We start from the raw sequence: 21499 nt of genomic DNA, 5'->3' as shown, positions 1-21499 counted from the left end.
AGAGCCTGGCACAGATGAAAGGATTTGCAGCACAGTTCTTCTCACCTTAAAAAATTCTCCTTAATGTGATCTGAAGTCACAATGAAGAAACCATAGATTTTAAAAAAAAAAAAACAAAACTAACAAGCAAAAAACCCAAATCACCATAGATTGAAAAAAAAAACAAAACTAACAAGCAAAAAACCCAAATCTTGGTGATTTCCAAAACTTACACTCACAATACTTTTGTAGATGCTAAAGTGGAGCTTTTATTACATGTCAACCATTCATTAAAAATGCAAAAAAATAAATATTGGTTATATTAAAGGAAAACAGCATCAAGAGCTGAATGTCGGTGGGTGACCAACATTTTTGAAGACTATTACACTTGGTTGCCAAGAAGCATTCAAAACAGTTTTTCCTAAATACATACTTTATCATCTCACATTTGCTCTATGTATGTGACTCTTTAGACTGACTGACACTCTGTCTCGCTCTCTCTCTCACACACACACTCTCTCTCTCTCTCTCTCTCTCTCTCTCTCTCTCCCCCTTATAATTGCACTAGAGATGCATATGGTGTAGGAGTGGACCAAGTCCCCCAAACACTCCTTTCGCTTCTCTGTTAGCATGGCCTGGTAGCCCAGGATATGCATTTACAAGTAAAGATGCCACCAATGGGGTGCTGACCTCCTTGGGTCTCTTTAGCTTATCATGCGTGCCTGGTTCTCCTTCCCCGTCCCTGTCCATCCATGTTATAACCATGGATCTGAAGACAGCTTTCCCTGAGGTAGCAATTAGACCCACCCTGGGAGTTGTGTTCGAAGGTGTCCTCCTTTTCCACGTAAGTTGTTCTTGGCCACTTAACATGGGTCTAGAACTCCAGGCAGTGGCTTCTCTGTGTCCTGCACCTTTGCGTGGCAGCCCAAAGCTCTGGGTTCTTCAGCCATATTCCTCTTCCTCTCTGGCTCATGGACCTTGGGTGAGATGAGGAACAGCAGACCTGCTGGACTCTGTGGTCTCAAGGTCTTTGTGGTTATGTCTTTGCACTCGAACTCAATAGGCTTAAGAAGACCTTCATTCAGGCCAATGTCCCCAGTGCCTGTAACAAGGAACCACAGGGAGAGGATCCCCAAGTGCTTCTCTTAGAGCTTATATAGGCCAAAAAATGTCTTAGATTCCTCAAAATTGACCAGAGAGAGCTCAGATACGTTGACATATAAATGGTCATTACTGGTGAAGTTGAACACAGCCCCCAGATAGCTGCTGCGGGCCCACATCTGGCCAGTAGTGCAGTAGTTCATCATCTTGCCCTCCATCAGCACCAGGTCCTGGGGATACTTAGAGTTCTTCATGTAGACCTTGTGGCTCAGGGGCTGGTTGTTGCAGGACTGACCCCGGAAGTATATTTTGGAATACACAAAGTACAGCCCAGTGTCATTGATCACAAGGCCACCCTTCTGATACTTCACTCCGGAGATCAGGGAAATTCCGTAGGTGTCTTCCCATTCCAGCGGGCTGGACCTTGAGTTGGGCTTACCTGAAGTCAATCAGAGAGGAGCCGTCAGCAAGGAAAGCTCGTGCAGCCGACAAGCTAACTTCCCAGGCAAAACTACGGGCCTTTCCTTCCACAAATGTTCTATCCAGAGTGAGGGAGCTCCCACCGAACGGGCGGAGGGGTGAGAACGTGGCCCATCACTGAATTCTCTTTGTCAAATTGCCTGTATCAATCTTGTCATCTACACAATAGGGACAATAACAAATGCCCCCAGCCGACTGCAGTAAAAATTACTGAGATAATTTTAGCTCTCTAAAACACAGATTTTATGATCTTCAGAACTAGAAGCAACACTGCTAAGCTTTGTGGTCCCTCCCTGAAAGGAGAAGCCAAACCCGGGGAATTTAAAGAAGACATGGGTAGGACCTAAGGGATCCTTGCTCCATCTTCTCACCACAGCCAGGATTCTTCCACCCCTCTATCTGGGCTGAAATTCTCTATCCCTCACACCTCCTCCTATGTCCAAACCTTAATCAAAGAACTCGCTCCAGTACTGAACTTCAGGCTGTGTGCCTATATTTCCCTATGAGATGTCAAGCTCCTTTGGAGGCAGGAACCATGAGCCCTCTGTCTCCATGCCCTCAAAGCTTGGCACACAGCAGGTACTCCTGAAGTGTTTGCTGGTCTACCTGAGTCAACCCACAGCCTCTGCCTGAGAAACTGCAGAAGCAGTGGCACAGCACACGACCTTGTGTGACCTTCGTCTACTTCTCCTGTCTTTGTGGTTTCCAGTGGGACAGCCACCATTTCACCGCCCAAATTGTAATCCCACGCTGAAGCCCCAGGGCCAGGGTTGAGGCTGCCTCTCAATCATTTGGGTTCCAAATACTGTTGCTGGAAAGCGCTTGTCCCCAGAACTGGTCACGGAAACCATTCTGCGCTTTGCCAAAGGTTTTCCCAGCCCCCACCCGGGGCTTGCAAACACAGACCTGTTAAATGGGCCGCTCTCCTCAGTGCCTTTTTATCAGAGGGTGAACTGGGGTGGCCTGTTTCACAGAGAGACAAAAGATGTACGTAAAAATGAGATGCCAGCTACTACCATGGTGGGACTCAATCCTATTTGAATACAAGATTTTAAAAGCATAGGTGGCGATATTCTGAGAGATTCTCAACAACAGTCTGTGTTTCAGAAACAGGTGGAACAAACTAAGCCAAATTGAAATAGACACATATGTTCATTGTAATGTTACACTGTGCATAAAACTGTTGTCTCAGTTACTTCGTTTAGAACTTCCCATAGTATTGGAGGTAGGGATTGTTGTCCTGACTTATGGTTGACAAAGTGAGCTTGGAAAATGGATGACTAGTCCAAGAAGACTCAGCATTCAGAGTCACCGTCTCCTGCTCTAATCCAGGGCTCTGTCCACTCTGGCTGTGCTGCCCCAGGGACACAGAGAAGAAGACTGCTAATGTGTCTCCTGGCTACCAGGTCTCTTCCTACTGGCACTGTACAATCTGCACCCACATTAATCATTCTAAGTCCTCAGCCACCGATGTCACTGAGACCTCAGACACCTCTGTGGCCCCACGTGATTTCAGCCTCACTTCCTCCTGCTCACTCCCACTGGACACTGCCCCGGCCCTCCGCCTGGGCCTGCACTCACGCCGTGCTGTCTGCCTGGATGCTGTCCCAGAGAGATTTCTGTGCCAAACTTCAATCCATTCTCTAAGCTCCATCGCAAATGTCTCCTTCTTGGGGAAACCTTCCCAGATTTAAAGTCAACTATGTTCTTTTTCTCCTCTGAAACCTAAGACCCCTCCGTTTTTACTTCTCCTGTCAGTTCTGACTCCCCTTTTCTAAGGAGATGTCCCCCATCGATTGCATTGAAAAATTTTGAGATAAATTTAGCTCTCTGAAACAAAGATCTTATGATCTTTAAAACTTGAAAGTTTTAAACTTGGTTGTCCCTCCCTGAAAGGAAAAGCCAAATCCAAGAAATTCTAAAGTTGGATAGGACCTTAGGGATCCTTGCTTAATGTAAAAATTGTCTTATCCCCCCCCCAAATAAACAGCCAGTTCCTCACTATACGCTGACTTCATCAGAGTGAGTTCACACGAAGCGTGCGCCCAGCAAGTGCTCAGCATATTAAATCAAAGGATTTGAAACTGATAATATTTTCCTAACCAGACACCGTTTCTCCGACCTTTAATACGTTAGCCAAGGTAGAAAGCTGTCACTTAGCTAATTAACTCAGCTAACTAAGACCTTCAGGAACGACTCACAGGAAAGATGCCTGTCCATCTCAGGCTAGTGATCAGCCTGTGAAAGTCCCCCAGGTGTGAAAACGGCCCTGTCCCCTGTGAACATGACCTGAGCAGTTGTGACCTCTTAGCACCCAAGACAGACCACCTGGAGGGAGGTGTGAGTGAGCAGGAAAGGCAAGACTGAGTTTCCTCTCCATTCCCATACCACAGCCATCCGGGCAGCTCTGCTGGCACGTGGCCACAAACGAACAGGAAATGGAACCGAAAACCACAGGTTCGCATCATGATATCCTTCAGAGCCTAGTGTAACACTCTCCTCATACAAGGTACTTACTCTAAACATCTGCTGGATAAATATTAGAAAGGCATCCTAGACAGTGGGGACTCCTTCCTGCACCAGGGCTTTCTACCTGCCGCTGGAAGCACCTACAGGCTTGCTCTTGTCTACCTTCCATGCATACTGGCTGAAACTGAAATTTAAGCAGGTCTTTTCCTCTTATGTCTTTCTTTGCATGTTTTATATCTCTTATTAGTAAAGTTAGTAATTTGATTTCCATATGATCATTCACCAATTTCTGGTCCACCTGGGTAGATGTAGAGAAGATAATTCTTTACTGCGGTTGGTAGACCTGACTCATCTTTTCATTTGACTTCAAAACACTAAAATAACTCCATGAAGTGGGTGAAAAATGAATAATTAGGTGCCCATCTCACAAGCCACATTCCACTGATTTTCAAAGTGATTGTACTTTAGAAATCCTCGCAGAGGCTTCCTTGTTCTATTAGTGCCCCCGGCTTGTGTACATCTGGGCTCTCTAACACTTAGGAACTTGGACACAGAACTTAGGCCCAGACATCCCAAAGATGCGGAGCTGCCCTGGGTCAACGGCAGTAGGCACATTCTGAGTCTCCACCAGCTGCACTGAAGATGGCCAGGGTTTGCTGTTGCCAGGAAACTTTCTACTAAGTTTCTAAGGATAAGATTTGCCTATCATCTTCGCGGAGGTATCCTGCTTGGCATCTTTTCCCCATTCCATGGTTATTACAGAGACGGGAGTTTCTCTATTTCATGAGGCACCAGACCATGTCCTGGAAGGACCTATAGGTGACAAGCCATCAGGAGACTTTCATCTAGCCCCAGTTCCCTGCTGATAGTCTTGGGCATATTATCTAATTCATCTGTTGTTTCTCTTCTAAAAAATAAGATATCTGGACCAGGGAAGCGCCCTTCTAATTCAAACCAGATCTAAAACTTCAGTGAATCTGTGTCTATGACAAATGAAGAATGCCCTGAACTTTATCTGTCTGCAGCTTCCTAAGCTCTGCCCTGATATCTCCCGAGGTCAGGGTTTCACGAGCCTTCTTTTTCCTGTCCCAGATCTCAGGCAAAGGGTTCTCCTTTGTTGTCAAAGGCAGTTCATGAGTCTTCTGTGGGTGAAGCTGAACTTCCCTTGAGGAACAGCTGAAGTGTACCCTTGGGTCCCCAGTGACTTCAAAAGAACCCCTACTGTGGGCGACTGATTGTCCACTTTTTGAAATCTTTGTCATGTCCTATAAAATACTTTAAAATAAAGCTTAGCTCTAATCATTTCTAGAGAGTTTAAAAGAGTGGAGGACATTCCCCCCAAACATCTCCCTTTTCCTCCCACGGAGTCACGGCCACTACCACCCGTCCCGGAACCAGGACACGTGAGAAAGGGCCAGGCCTGGGTCAGTGGTCTGGAGCTGGGGGCAAAGGCCCAGGTCTATTTTCCTTTTCAAAGCGAAGTGGAAGTTAGTTTGAATTATGAACAGTGCTCAGCTACCTGATTTTGAGCAAGTAAATTCACTTAATATTTTAAAATAGTTCAAGGAACCATATTGACCAGAGATTCAAAATTAGCCAGGATTCCTCTCATAGTATTCATAAACCTAAGAATGGGACAAAATTCAAGATATTCCACCAACTTTGTTCAGTTCTGAGGATCATCTTTGGGAACTCAGGGCTCTTGTATAAAAGGACTCACCTATTTGCTTCTCCAAAGATGGTTCTGTATTTCTTTGATAGATTGACTAGCAAAAGAAAAAGAGAAAAGTTGTGTAATTAGTTATCAAAGCAGAAGAGGCAGAATTGTCAACTAAAGCAAGTCCTAGAAAGATAATTCAGACACCTCAAACCCTTGCCTAACTTAGACTTCAGCCAAGCAATTGCGCCTCACTGTCCCTCAGTTTTGCGTTTTAGAATAGTACCGACATTTTAAAAATGTTTTCCAGGAAATTTAATTTGGTCTATGAGTCAGTTCCTTCTAAGCAAGACTCCAAATTATTTCAACTCCTCGAATCACTAGTTATGAAGTGGTAAATGGCTCAACCGACTGGCTTGATAACTGAGAAAGGAAGGACTGTTTGCCTTTGAGTCTTTACAAGAAAATATTCCCTTCCCTTGTGTGAGCCAACATTCCCTCGCCAACAGGAGGGTGACGACAGCCACTGGTTCGGAAGACAGGACAAGAAGGCCTGAGGAGCACCTCACAAGCAGGGCAGGGCTCCATCCACGTGGCTCACAGCTGCCGGCCACCCGCACTGCAGCAGAGCCGTCTTGCCCAGCGACTCCCGGGCACGGAAGCCCCCATACCAGCCTTACCTCACGGAGTTCTGCCAGTTCCTTTTGCAGGTGGAAGAGCTGATACATTCCCAGGCCCAGTCCAACCAGGGCCACCAGCACCATAAAGAATATCACCAGGAGCCACAAGCCTGTGTTGTGGTCCCTGCTCTTCTTCAGAGGCGGTGGTGGCGGTGGTGGCAGTGGGGGCAGCGGAGGCAGTGGTGGAGGTGGCGGTGGAGGTGGGGGCGGGGGCCTCCGTTGACCTGGCCTTCTGGGCACAGAGGATGCACAGGCGAAAACTGACTCAGGAGGGGCCCAGGAAGAGCTGGCACTACTGTCCACCCAGTAGATCTGGGGATACGGGTAGTTCAAGGGCTGCTGCATGGCAGCCAGTGGCTCGGGTCAGCCGCAGGGAAGGGTTTTTGCTTCTCTCAATCCTGCGGGAGGTTGAGGTGTCGAGGTCGGGACTCCTGTTGCTGACTGCTCACGAGAAGGGAACGCAGCTGTCTTTATAGTGTTTCCATAAGTGAGGGAAACACCTCTCTCTCTCTCTCTCTCTCATTCTCTTTCTGTTTCTCTTGAAAGACACCCACTAGCTTTGTATCTGAATCTAAAAAGCCTCAAGAAGCTCAGAGTAAACCTCTGGAAGCTTCCGCCCACAAGTTTCTGATGAAAGCCTTCAAAGCTCTGCTTGCTGTCAGCACCCAAAGAGCTGGGAGGCAGTGCTCACCATGCCCTGGACCAACAGAGCAGTTGGCACTGGGTGCAGCCCTGTGGGCATTAAATGGGACCCAGCTGCAGAGAGACGGACCAGTGGGGCCGGACCCTGGAGCCATGGCCAGAGAAGCCACCTGCACATCCTACCTTTAGCATGAGGAAACCCCCCCACCACTCCCCACACACGCCTTGGGTTTCCCACACCCAAGTGTGATTTACCCTGACATTGCACATTATCATAACTGACAGGTGGACACCTGCCCTGTCCACTCCACAGACCAGCTCAGAGGTGGTCAGAGGTTGCAAACCAGCTGCCCATGGGCTTTGAGAAGCCTCGGAACTGCTTTGCTTACACTACACAATCTTTCCTTCATTAGTCACCCACTTTTAAAACTGGTACTGTACACATTAAAAATATATGTTTCCACTCTGTTTTGAAATATTAGAATATTGGGCACTCTCGAGGCTCTGTCTCTGCAAACCCAGGAAGCTACCCTAGGAGTGAGACACAGTTGCTCAGGGTCACCCAGGGCCACACCACTACACCGCCTTCCCCATGCAATAGCTGTTCTGGTCCCTGCAGGCATTTCTGCTCATAGTCCCTATTACAACTCCCAAATGAAATTCATGGTGCCCAGTTAATTGAATTTCAGATAAATAATTTTTAGGACAAGAATATCCTGAACATTGCATGGAAATAGTAAAAAATATTCATCGTTTATCATAAATTCAAATTCAACTGTGTGTCCTCTAATTTCTTGCTTTTGACTGAAGCTGGCAACTCTACTTGGGTAAACCTCGCCCTTTCCTCTGGCCTCACATAACCTTTATATGCCAATAACTTCTAAGAATTCAGCTTTAGTTCCAACCATTCTCCCATAGAAACCACAAACCTCCTACAAATTCTTATTTTCTATTTTATTGGAGTGCTCTACTTTTCAAATTTGATCAGTTTTTATACGATCTGGGATTTCTATGTGCTCATTCTGGCTTTTTCCACCTGCAGCAAACCAACACAGGACATATTATTTCCCTGTGACGTTCTGCCCATCCCACCCCACTCCCAAAACAACCCCCTTCTCTCGAGGTCACTCCCTCTGGTGACAACCCCAGCTCCCCTCTCTGCCTCTGCCCCAGACTTTGACTGGTGTCCCAGGACTGTTAAGGAGGTTCCCGTCACCCACCCACTCCCATCTTGCCAACCGCTGTGGCCTCTACTTCAGGCTGGGACGTCTCTGGTTTTCTAGGTGCTTCCATAAAAACTTCCAGGACTCTAAGAACAACGCTATATTTCTCATCTTCCTCTGCCCGGTGCCTCCTCCTGATTCATTCTGTGACAGAGGAAGCAGAAGCCCATAGCTCCCAAGCAGGAGCTGAACAAAGTGAAGAACAAGCAAAGACCAAGAGGGCAACTTTAAACACTGGCATCAGGCTTGGTGATGCCAGCGAACGTCACGTGTTGGCAAAATCCTAGAATCAACACCTGTACAAACAATAACAGGGCCCCATCAGCTTTTGGGGATACTGAAACCTTCTTAGGAGAAATAATTAAAGTATATCTTTAGCTCTGTGATTGCTGAATTTATAAGATTTGTCCTCAAGAGCTGGACTTAATAAATAAACCAAGTAATAAATCAACCAAGGCACCAACAGGCTGGCTCTGCCGACCACCTCCCACTCCTGGGAAACTCAAACTGGGTTCTTCTCCCAGCCCTTTCCCCACTCTTATTTGCACCTGCATCTCTCATTGCAGAACCCGAGTTCCTTGAGGAAGGTAGGAGAAGGATTCAGAGCTGCCCATCTGTTTCAGGAGAAGGAGGAGGAGTCGGCTGACCAGTTGCAGACAGTCACAGGGAACAAATTTTAGTGTAGGACCAAATCAGATAGCCCTCCTTGTACGGGTTGTGATGACTTCCTAAGTACCTTTCACTAGATGAAAATTCAAATTGTTTTTCTTTCTTTCTTTTTTTTTTTTTGAGAGAGTTTTTTAATATTCTTTTTTTTTTTTTTTTTTTTTAGTTTTTTGGTGGACACAACATCTTTGTTGGTATGTGGTGCTGAGGATCGAACCCGGGCCGCATGCATGCCAGGCGAGCGCGCTACCGCTTGAGCCATATCCCCAGCCCTCAAATTGTTTTTCACTGTGGTCCTTCTAACATTGTACCTTTTCCTTCAGAAATTGTCCTAACCCTCTAAAAACAGGGTTGAAACATTCTCCCAAAGCTTTGTGTGAGTCACAGGGAGGCTGGGAGGTCAGAGCAGTGAAGAGAAAGGGCTGCTCTTTCTGTCTGTCCAGTCCTGCAGAAGCAGACCAGGGCTCCAGAGGTGACTGGGCTGTAGCAGAGTGGTCCATCCTCAGAGAGCCGCTGCAAACCCTCCCGGACCTAGAGAAGACTCCCAAGAGCAGCTGCCGAGTCAGTAAAAGGCCAGGCCTTGCAATTGTCTCGGAAGTGACCAAGGCCCCCGTGGGTGCTGAGCCGGAGTTCATTCACTCGCAAACGTGAACCCACGTATTTAATTTCACTAGGTCCCTCCAGACACTCATCTGCGTGGTCGGCCCCTTGGCACCAGCAGTTGCGTGAGGACTATCCTGTCCAGTCTTCCTTGGCTGCCTACTGTCCACCTTTCTAGTTTTTGCCAAGTGTCATGGCTACAAAGTCCTATATCAAGGTCTCCTAAACTTCTTCTCTGTGGCTCCTTGTGAGTTTGAAAACCTGGCCCTATATCTGTTGGACATTCAAGCTACTTCCAGTTCATACGCCATGCCCGTTTTTAAACTGGGGTTCTTTTCTCCTTCCTGCTGATCTGTGGAATCTCTCATACTTTGTATTTTAGATATAAATCCGCAGTGACCTTCAGATTCTGAAAACATCTTGTCCCGTGCCATTGCCCATTTCCTCTTTAGGACCCTCTGGAGTTTGCTCTTGTTCGGGAGATGAGCAGGAGTCCTTGTGTATGATTTTCCACAGATGAACCGGTTTTCCCAGCACAGCCCATCTTTCCTCTGCTGGATTCCAGTGGAACATTTATCACACACCAAGATTCCTCTTGTAGCTGAACCACTTTACAGACCCTTGTTTCTTCTGGTACCAGCACATAGTTATAGCCTCCGCCTCTCCCCCATCCACACGAGGGGAGGCAAGCCTCTGTGCTGGGAGCGGCGTGGCCTCTGTTTCTAAGATGAGTGTGTTCAAGCTTCCAAGTGCAGTGATTGCTCCCTGTATTTAGCATTCGATTATTTACCTGTTTTGAGATTCACTCTTGGGCACACCTGTTGCACAATGTGAGTGTGATCACAAAATCAGGACGCTCAAGACCAGCCCGAGAGCAGCATCCCTGGTGAGAGCTGAGGGGCCGGCCTGCAGGGCAGCGGGTTGTGGGGCACGGCTCAGACAACATCAGAAGCTGGAAATGCTTGGCTCTTGTGGGCGGCCCTTTCTGATGCTTGAAATGCTTCACTGCAAAAACACATGTCACGGTGAGTATGTGGGAAAGCAGATCCACCCGGGCTGACTTAAATGTCAAAGTCGTTGCTTTTGTCACCCACTGTTTCCTTTGGTGCCTAGCATATGTTGGGGCATGCGGCTGGATGCCTCAAGAGACTTCCATTCCGGGGGTCCCATAAGAAGGCACCCTCTGAGTCTGAGGTGTGGCTTGCTGTCTGTCACAGACCTTGGGACCTCAGTTAGTGACTCAAGAGAGCCATGACTCTTGTGCTCCGCTGTTATTTCACAAGAAGATCTCTCCCCAGAGCCTTATTTGCCAGCCAGCTGCAGCTCTGCTGTGTTCCTCTGCTCGGCGGCCACAACAGACTGTGGGCTGAACAGCGGACTGCTTCCTTGCACTCATGGAGGGTCCAAGTCTGAGATCAGGTGTCCGTGTGGTCAGTTCTCCCGAGGACTTCTCTCTGCGTGCTCATGTGGTGGGTCTCTCTCTCTCTCAGGAAAGTAGGCCTCTCAGATTCAGGCCCCACCCTCAGGATCTCACCTCTCCTTAATTTAATCACCTCCTAAAAGTTCTTTTTCCAGATACACCTTGAAAGTTAGGGCTTCCACACATGAACCCGGGAGGGAGACAGTTCAGTCCACAGCCACCGTCCACCAGCCTCCTGAAAGCTGCAGGGCTCTAGAGTAACATGGAGATCACAGCACCACGGACGTCCAGCCCTCTCCCTGATTTCACAGTTGTGGTCACTGGGCTTCAGAGAGATGAGCTGGCCCTCCAGGATCACCAGTAGAAGAGCGAGGAGAAAGGCCTGGCCTGGCTCCTAGTGCTGCCCACTACATTCTAAGTGTGTGGAATTGAAACTCATGGGTTTGATCTTTGTTCAAGTCCGTCCCACGCATCTCTGGCACCTGATGTGCACAAGGCAGCGGGGGATGCGAGGATGTGACCCGGTCAGGCACGGCTCCCGGAGGAGCCTCAGCGGGTCCTGTCCCCATGTTGCCTTCATGGTCTTTAGAGTCCACTTGCACTTTCTGTCCCTCATAATCAAACACTGATTCAGTTTTCCTTTGGGATGGTGGGAAGGAAAGGGGGACAGAATGATGCGTCTGTTGAGCACCTGCTGGATGCCAGGCACTGTGCATGAACATTGTATACCTTACCTTATCTGGCTCTCGAGCAGCCTTCATGATTGTTCCTTTTTTTTAAATTTATTTTTATATGGCGCTGAGGATCAAACCCAGTGCCTCATACATGCTAGGCAAGCACCCTGCCACTGAGCCCCAACCCCAGCCCCATTATTGTTCCCTTTTTATAAGTGATCCAGAGAAGCTGAGGAATCCATGAAGAAGCTGAGCTTGGATAGGAACCTGGATCTTTCCATCAGGCCACAAGGCCACTCTCGGAATCCTTCCCTCTTCTCACAGCTGTCCTTTCCTCCTGCAGATTCTCATGTGTCCTTGGGATGTCTTTGACAAGTAAGATTCCCCCCAACACATAACATCAAAATCCCTACTCACCCTTCCAGAGAATATGAATTCCCAATCACAGGGTCTTTCCAACCTTTGACCTCCCTGCCCCTCGCATTCCCACCCACCACTCTTCCACATCTCCTGCTGATATTAAAAAAGAAAATCCAAAACCACACTCTCAACCGCTAGCCATATTTACTGCGCTAAATTTACTGCATTTCAAGCACCAAACTCCCCTCCCCAGAAACAAGACAGCCCGGTGTTGTTGGTTCCTCAGGAATCTCTGTCCCCAACAGGAAACTCAGGAGGAGACTGCGGGCCACCCTCAGGGTCATGCTCCCAGATGTCACTGCACCACACTGACCGCCTCCCTTCCTAGTCCTTTCCATTTCCATGGGGTCCCGCCACTGTACAAGCCCAGTCCTTGGTTCCTCCCCTCTGCTCACAGTGACCCCTATTTTATTTTTTTTTAGCTTCCTGGTTTGGACCCCATGGCTCCTCAAACCGAAGAGCCCCTTCCTCCTCCTGGCAGACTCTTTCTTTCTAAATCAGCTCCAACGTTACCTTCCCTGCACAGCCACTCAGGCACAGGGACTCCCTGCCCGCTCAGAGTGCTGACTGCAGCACCGAACACCAAGTCACCAGACTCTCATCTGCTTCCTCAACTCGACCTCCTTCACGTGGACAATTTCTTGTTAATTCCGGAATTTGCCATCTCCAACCCAAAGGCCTGCATACAGTAAGTGCTCAGTAGGAATTTCCTGAGGATTCTTGACCATGTAGACCTTCTGTAGAACTAGAACCCAACAGTAAAGGTTCAGCACCCCTGATCCAGAAAGAGACTTAATGCCATCCCACCAGACCTGGAATCAAATCCAACTGACAAAACCAACTCCTCACAGAAAATCCGTGAAACGCTCCTTGGCCTGCCCACCTGGGCCTGCCCCCTGTGCCGCAGACTCCGTAGCCCTGGAGTCAACACACTGGAGCATCAGGCTTCAAAGAGCAAAACCTGCAAGGGAAGCCGACCCCTCTATGGCGACTCATCTCTGCAGAGCCAACTGTCTTTCCCCAAAACCCACCACACACCACAGGAGGTACCCCTGCAGACCCAGAGCCCAAGCCCTAGGACCATTAATCTCTCAGGCAGGAGCCAGGCCACCTTTAACACTGGTCCTGGCCCAGCTTCACACCCAGGTTCTCATCAATGGCAATCATCTGGTGCCCTGGAATGTTCACACGGTCACAGGAGGGCTGGTGTTTCCGATGCATCCATTACGTCTAGATAGGGAATCACACCCTTCATATGGATCATCACATTGTTAAAACAATCCAGCGAGGCATGTGCTGTAAACAGCCTTCTTAGTAGAAGAGAAGACCAGCTCAGATAGGTGAAGCTATTTGTTCAAAATTACATACACAACTTTTAAGTGACAGAGCTCGGATCTGAACCCAGGCTGTCCAGCCTCAGGACCCCAAACATGCCGCCATCCTGGAATGGACTCCTATTTTCCATCCATCTGAGTTTGCTGTCCCCCGCCCCCATCGATCCCTCTGAGCCAGGACCTGCCTTCTCCTGCAGTCTTCCCGAGTCCTGTTCTGCCCTAGAAATCCCTTCTTATGCGACTCCAGTTCCCTGAGGCAGTTCCCTGGTGGATACACTGTCCACCTCCCATACACCTTCCTGCTGTCCTCCGTCACCCGGCCTTGCCTGGGGAGGCAGCCTCCCTCTGTTTTGCCAGCTTAAGAGACCCACCCCACCACCTCTACAAAGTGAGCCTTTGCCTCTTGCTGTTAGCATCTGGTCCCCTCTCCTGTCCCTCTGCCTTGCACACATCAAAAGTAACTGACTGTAAAGACAGGGAGGCCTCAGTCCTGGGCCCCAGGCACTCCTCTGATGCCCAAAGAGAGCACAGGTGCAGGGTTTCCTTCTCCCTGAATTAACCCTGCCTGGTGGCTCTGCGCTTTCCTTTGTCCTGCATGGCCAGCACTTCTCTCGCCTGTGTCGTGTGTGTGTGTGTGTGTGTGTGTGTGTGTGTGTGTGTGTGTGTCCCTGATACAGATTCCTGCTCCATCTCCCCATGCCCAATGACCAGCACGGTGTGCTGGGCAGAGGAGGGGGAGAGGATCAGCAGATGGACAGCAAAGGCCTATAGAAGGACCCAGTTTCATTTCCCTGACACTCATTCCCACACGATTCTGTTTCAGCTCCAACTCCGCAGAGTGGGGTGGGGTGGGGGGACACTGAGGAAGTGGTCAGAGGGGTGGCAGGAGGCACTTCCTTTCACAGAAATATTTGGGGCAGAAGCTAAGGGTCATGACGTCTTCGTCCTGCAACATAGTCTGTTTCGTAGTCTACAGACACCTATCTTCTGTGTTCTCTGTTTTCTCCTCACCTTTCTACGTAGACTTGGGAACTGCTTTCCCTTCTGTGTTCAGAACGGGAAGCAGTCCCAGGACTCAGGCACGTGTCCACCCTCATTCACTTCCTCTCTCTGTATCTATCATGCTCCCCTGGGCCAGGCCTGGACCTGACTCAGCACAGTGTCATCACCCACTCTAACTTTCTCACTGGCCAGGAAACCTGAGCAGCAATGACGTTCCCAAACCATTATAGTTGGCAGCCTGTCACTCCCAACAATGAAATGTCTCAGAGCAAACAGGAAAAGATTAATATTAAACACGCTAAACGTAGAGGTTTCTGTACACAGGTATGTTTCCTACACACCTCATGTTCTCTGGGCTCCAGGAATTCAGAGGGTACTGGACCACGGCTGGTGGGCAGCTTCATGTCACAGGGTCAGCAGAATCTCAGCATGATCCACACTGGATCTGAAGCCATCATAATGTCCCAGCGACATCTCTTTTCCTGAAAAAAGGGTTAAATATTATTGTCACTCTAATCTCCTCCCTGAATCAAGTGGAAAGTTTTTTTTTTCTTTGTAAATTTTATTTAATCCTTATGTCACCTAAGCTTCCCCCACCTATGGCTCATCTCTATTGCCATGGTAGAGACGAGCAAAGATGCAACTCAGATGATTATGAGTTTTGAGTGTCTGCTAAAGAGATCAAACTGTTTAGAAAGATCACAGACTACCCTGAAGAGAGAGTATTGAGATCAAAACTTAATACTGGGGCTGGGGCTCAGCGGTAGCATACTTGCCTGGCATGTGTGAGGCACTGGGTTCGAACCTCAGCACCACATATAAATAAATAAAACAGCAACTAAAAAAAAATATTAAAAAAACCTTAATACCGAAGATGAGAAAACTGAGACCTGGAGAAGAAAAGTAGATTCCTCAGACGCAGCCAGCCTGCCTGTGCCTTGCCAGCGTTAGAAACCCACCCCATCACCACTACTATGATCAGGTTGGGCATGGCAGGGCGGGGTGAAAGCCTCCAGTCCCCTAGCACTGGCAGAGGCCCAGCGCTCCCCACAGCAGCTCCAAGCACCCCGACGGCCCCGGAGGTGGGCCCAAGCCACTTGGAAGCTTGTTTGCCTTCGGGTGAGTCTATGATGTTGTCTTTTCCCCAGCTGAGGAGCTCTAGAAACTTTATGTCTGAGGAGCAGAGATTGGGCTTCTTGATTTTTCTGGACTGCAGGGAAAAATTGAGTCCCATTTGTCCTCTTGATGATATCCAGTGAGGATTCTTCAATGTGAGACTATGAAACTGCTTTTGAGGAGGTTTCACCTCTCTGACTCCCACTCCGCTTTCCAGGCCCCCAGAATAAACTTTAAATGTGAAAAATGCCTGAAATTGCGTTTCTACACCAGCCACATCTCTCTGTTGCCAAAATTCGATTTTCCTCCATCTGTAATGAACATCTGGGGCTCCACAAGAGAATGTTATATTTAAGAAATAGAACCGCTTCTCTGTGGTGTGGGGATATGGAAACCCAGTCTCGGGAGCCAGGTGTCAGAGCTTAGGTGGAGAGAAGGGAGTGCCTGGAGGAACTCTCAGACCCCTCATGCAGTTTCTGAACCTGTGTCCATGGTTTTGAGTAATGATCGTTCAACTTTCTTGGAAGAGCCCCCTGTCCCTGCTCTCTGTCCATGTGGGGTTACAACTGACCCACATGGACTCCCTCCTACTCAGGCATGGGCACAGGGCCGGCCCCGTGTGGTCCATTAATGGCATGAACCTTACCAGCCCAGGTGAGTGCATGAGAGCGACGCCATTACTGAGCAGCTCTGGGGCCTCTGCTGCGGCTACTGGGGAACAAGGTGCTCTTGTTCAGCTGGGCTTGTTGATAACACAAACAGGAGCCCAGACTGCCAGTCCCTTCACCCACGTGGGAGTGTCCGCAGGGAGCAGAGACCAGAGACGGACGAAGGCGGGCTCTCGTGGATCTCATCTGGGCCTTCATCTGGAAAGTACCTCCCTACATTTCACACATTGTGAAAGTCACATCATCTTTTTCTTCATTTTTTTCAGGGTAAACCTATTTGAGTTGGGTCTCCATTGTCTGCCAACCCAAAGAAACCCAATGTACACCCCCAACGGGACGCCGAGTGGATGCCTAAAGAGAACAGGGTTTCTGTGAAAACGCAGGAACAGCCCTTTGGGCAGCTGTGGTTCTGCTGGTTCCCGAGAAGAGGCGAGTCAACCCCACCCAAAGGGCCAGGGTGCTCTGGAGGCAGGAGAGGAGAGCTCATCCTGGCTGATGTCTAGTCCCCACCCACCTAACATTCCACTGAGTCTCAGTGGGAGAATGTGAAACTGCTTTTGATGAGGTTTCACCCCTCTGACTCCCACAATGCTTTCCAGGTCCCCAGATAAGACTTAATTCAGAGGCACCCCAAAATGCCTGAAATTGGAGTTCCTCAGCCACCTTTCTCTATGGCTAAAATCTGAATTTCCTCCAACTGTCAGGGACATATGGGGCTCAGAGTCCTCCCTTCCCTTCGACTACTGAAGCTAAGTTCTCACGTAACAGCAACCACGCTACAAGACCCGCTGTGGAACACACTCAGGAAGCCTCCAAGTCAGTACTGGGTTGAAGAGGAGAGAAAGCATATTTGGACTGAGGCTAGAGGGATGGACAGAGTTGGGAGCTGAGGAAGTGTTTCATGGATGAGGTGAAACTTGAGATTGGGCTTAGAGAATCATTATCGATTTATTTTAATTTTGTATTTGAATAAAAAAAAGAGAGAGAGAGACTTTGGCCCATTCCATTGGGGGGAAAATCATATGAAGCAAATAACCGGTTCAATAGAAGTCGTAAATCTGAAAAGTGACCTGGATCCTCCTTCTTAAGGTTGCTCAGAACCTCTGGGCATTCCCGCCAGCCTGGTTTAGCCCCCTCACAGGACTGTCACCCCCACCCCAGTCCTCCTCTCAGGAGGTAAGGCCCACAGGCGCTATGCCCCTGGCCTCACTTCTCCTGGGCCACCTTCCAGGGCACTTCCCGGGCACTTCCCTCTTGCCTGAGGTGGCTCCCCTCCTCAAGCAGGGTCAACCCTGGTCACTTTCTTTCAGGGAGCTCTGACACAGCTTGAAAGTCAGGGTTTCCAGAGATGAGACAGATCAGAGGCTGATCTGCCCACAGCACCCTGTGGTTGGCTCAAGAGCTCGGGCGTTCCATGCGCAGCGGAAACGTGTGCACTCCACAAGCAACAGAAAGTCAGCCTCATCTTGTTCCACAGGCCAGCGACACACAGTGCCACGGAGCCCAGCCCCGGGCCTTCTAGAAAACCCTGCCGGGCTCTAGGCATACCCACTGGGGTCCTCAGCACGGCAGACAAGGTTTCAGCCACTGGAAACTCAGCAGCAGGAGCCAGACAGAACCACAGAGCTGGAAGTCAGCCGCTGAGCCAAGACAGAGCCGCCCCAGAGCAGCTTTCCTGTTTGCTGCCATGGGTTATAAATCTGCACCCTGCTTACCGCCTCAGACACAGGGACACGGGGTTCACACAGGCATGTGTCTAGAAGGACTATACCACTGTCTCACCACCAGGCGAAGGCGGCCTGTCTGATATAAGACAATATTTCACACTCATTAAGAACCTGCCCCCAACCTGAAGGACACTCACAATGTCCCTCAGCTTGGTTTTCCAAATAACCTCACGCACAGTTCTGCATTTTGACAGGAGGGGAGAGAATCTTCCTTACTGCAGAAAAGAAAGAAGAAAACTGCTCAGGAGAATTTTTCTCTCACCAAGCAGGCCCCTCCCCGAAGACCTTCCCAACGAGGATTTTCCTTTGATAAACAATGATTCCCGGGAAACAAGGAAAAGCAGAAGACCTTGAGTCACTCGCTATCTCGTGACATGAACTTAGAGCATAGGTATGTCCACATGGAAAGAGTAGGCACAAACACCTGGAAAGCAAGACGGAGGGGCACAGCTTCCACACTGGGGGGAGGGGTGGGGCAAGAGGATATTTCAGAGGTTGTGACACTCAAGTCAAGACCCAAGTGACAGGTAGGAGGCGGCTACCCTGAAAGGAGAGGGAGAATCAAGGCAGACAGAAGAGCATGGCTGAGCAGGGAACGCCCTGCCACCTGCCACGCTGGGGCTCAGCCTGCTTTGACATTTTCTACAGTTATTCCATTATAGATTGCTTCCCCCAACTAGAATATCAATCCCCAGAGGTAGAGACTTTATTTTGTTCTCTACTATATCTCCAGCACCTAGAACATTCGTGGCACAGAGGAACAATCAATAAATACTTTCCAGATGTATGCCTGGTGAACAGGCCTGAGAACTGAGGCTGGGTGGTCAGGCAGGAGAGCCCCTGCTGGCCCCTGTGTGCTATGCTGATGAGCCAGGGCTTTATCTTGGAGATCCAGAGCAGTGCTCACAAACTGGCAGCCTGTGGGTCCTGTTTTAGACTTTCCTACTCATACCTTATCACCTGCCTGTTTCAAGTATGTATATGAGTTTGTGACCCGAAGCCTGCATTCAGAATGTCTGGCTTGAAAGTGATAGTGAGCCTCCAAAACACCCTCCTAATGAGTCAGGCCTTCCAGAATATATTTATATCCTCTCATGTGAAGCCGAGCTCTTTGTGGTCCCCACCTGCAAGGGAAGGGACAATGATAACTCACAAGAAGCCAACCATCACATAAGAAATCTGACTGCCCTGGGACCTCCATGCTGTGGGGAGGCCCAAGCCAACCATGTGGAGAACCACATACAGAAAGAACATGATGCTGGTCAGTTCCCAAGTGTCTGGCCATCTCGTCTGATGACCCACATGTGAAGCCCATCTTGGACACCCAGGCCAGACTCCACCTAACTGCTGCCATATGCAGTTGTGGTAGGAGAGATTCCAAGAGAGACCTATTCAGCTGAGCCATTCAACCTACAGAACTATGATAAATAGTAATAAATTACTTTAAAGCACTGCATTTTGGGTGGTTTGTTATATAGCAGTTGATAATCAAAACACTTAAAAATTAGATACATTATGTAGTGTCAATTTCCTCACCTTTCAAATAAGGATAATAATAGGACTGATCACAAAGATTATTGAAATACATATTAGATCCCGACTGGAATCTACACCGCCTTGAAAGTGGAACAAGTACTATAGATAAATCCTAAGTGCTCAATAATTGCTAATCACCTTTTCTCGATGGTTCTCATTATGATTGTGGTTGAAGCTGGCCCATTGGGTGTATCTCTCAAAACTAAGATGCATAAAAGGGAGAAGAGGAGAGAAAATTCCAGAGAGGTATGGAGGAGCAGATCAGGCTTAAGGGGAGTGTACATGGAGAATTAGCTTCTCAATGGGGTGTGAACATCTCAATCTCCCAAGTTTGGGGGACCAGGCAACTGGCTGTTTACTCCATCTCAGTGTTCTGCAATAAGAATTTTGGACGCTCCTCCCAATACACAATTTCTTATTTCATAAGTCACTCAAAATACGTATGGAGCACAGATTGCATATGGCAGGCATTGTTCTGGGTGCCAGAGACAAAGCAGCAAATAAAGATCCCTGCCCTCAAAGCAGCCTCCATTCTACTCCAGGGAAGAAAAAACAAATGATTAAAATTATATAGTCTGGTAGATGGTGATAAGGAAAAAATAAGCAAGGCTGATGGTGATTGTGGGGTGGAGGAAATGGGGTTGTGATTCTAAGTAGGTCTAGGAATTCCTCTCTGACCCAGCAGAAAGGAAGAGGTACCTGAGTAGGAAGGACACGATAATGCACATAGGAGAATCTAAACAAAAAGGAAGTTGGTGCATCAACAGGGGCACATACTGTCTATCATTCTGTTGTGTATGTTCTGTTTGCTTGGTTCCTTTTTTATCCTATTGTGCTCTATTTCTCTTTTAAAACTCCTTTACATTATTTTTGGAACAAGGCAAGACAATGTATTAATCAGGTTAAACCATGTTAGGGAACAGTTGCAAAACCTCATCAGTTTAACCTAGCGACGGTGTACCTGTTGTTGACATGGGGTTCATGGTGGGTGGCCTTCACTCAGGGATTCTGGCTGCCTGTGACCCTCCCCGTCCCTGGTGCCAGTCACAGAAGCAGGGAGAAGGAAGGGGGAAAGTCGGTACCAGCTCTTATGTTTCTGTTGGAAGGGGCACAAGTCATCAACTCTCCTAGTATTTCATGGACTGAACAGGTGTGTGTGACCCTCCTCATGTCTGGAAGAAAGAGGAAGTAGACGTTGAGTAAGTTCATGTCCACCACGAGGAGGCAGGCGGACAAATAGAAATGACACTTAATAATAAATGATAGAAAATGGGCTGTAGAAAGACAAATAATGGGTTGGTGATAGGTGCTAGATACATGAACTGAGGCTTAGAAATAGTATATAATTTTCCATTTAGCCAAGCACATGTCAAAAATATTTGAAAAGAAAAATTGTGTGAACATCTGCAGATTTAGGGGATCCTAGAATCAATCATCCACAGATTCTGAGGAATGACTGCATTTTTATTTATCAATTTATGTACCAAAATATTCTAAAGGATGCATTAGAACATTACTGGTGAACAGCCAGATGAAGTGGTTCAAAGCTGAGGCCAGAAAGAGTTCCCAGTGCAGAAGCTCCTGTCCCATGAGGTAGGAACGCGTCACCCTGGGGCATGTGGATGCTGCTGGCACTCTGTCATTTGGGGGTTTAATAGGTGCTGCATTACTTAGGCATGATTGACTACATCCTTGGCCACGAACTCCACCTCCAGCTCCCCTTCCGCCCCAGAGGTCCGGGGAAGGGCTAAAAGTTTCCACCTGCTGGTCAGGCCTTGGTGCTCCTGGAAAACAGCCCCCACCCTGAAGTCATCTAGGGCTCAGGGACCAGCCATCTCATCAGCTCCCAAGGGACACTCATCGCTCTGGAGATGGCATGGGTTTCAGGAGTTGTGTGCCACAAACCAGGAAAAAAATCAAATATTTATTTTATTATATCACATTTATCCTTCTCAGGCTACTTTTATTCCAGAGTATCCAAAACTTTTAGCTCAATGTGGAAACAATGATTAAATTTCAAGAACTGGACACTAAAGGGAATAGGAGACATCTGAAAGAAACACATGTCCTCAATGTTTTAAAAGTTGTTCAATTGAGTTGATTCT

The 21499-nt window shown here is 48.4% G+C and overlaps 1 protein-coding gene across 1 annotated transcript; it reads right to left on the bottom strand.

Moving 5' to 3' along the window:
- Positions 1 to 239: 239 nt before the first annotated feature.
- Faslg (Fas ligand) lies at positions 240 to 8073 on the bottom strand. Its single transcript, XM_005319796.4, has 4 exons — positions 6367 to 8073; positions 5750 to 5795; positions 2467 to 2523; positions 240 to 1519 (listed from the first exon to the last, which is right to left on the bottom strand). The coding sequence occupies exons 1-4, from the start codon at positions 6709 to 6711 to the stop codon at positions 1125 to 1127; spliced, it is 843 nt and encodes a 280-aa protein (XP_005319853.1). The 5' UTR covers positions 6712 to 8073; the 3' UTR covers positions 240 to 1124.
- Positions 8074 to 21499: the final 13426 nt, after the last annotated feature.

Source organism: Ictidomys tridecemlineatus, chromosome 10 (assembly GCF_052094955.1).
Source record: "Ictidomys tridecemlineatus isolate mIctTri1 chromosome 10, mIctTri1.hap1, whole genome shotgun sequence".
Lineage (NCBI taxonomy): Eukaryota > Metazoa > Chordata > Mammalia > Rodentia > Sciuridae > Ictidomys > Ictidomys tridecemlineatus.
The sequence above is the reverse complement of the archived record's forward strand: the minus strand, read 5'-3'. Positions and strand labels throughout refer to the sequence as shown.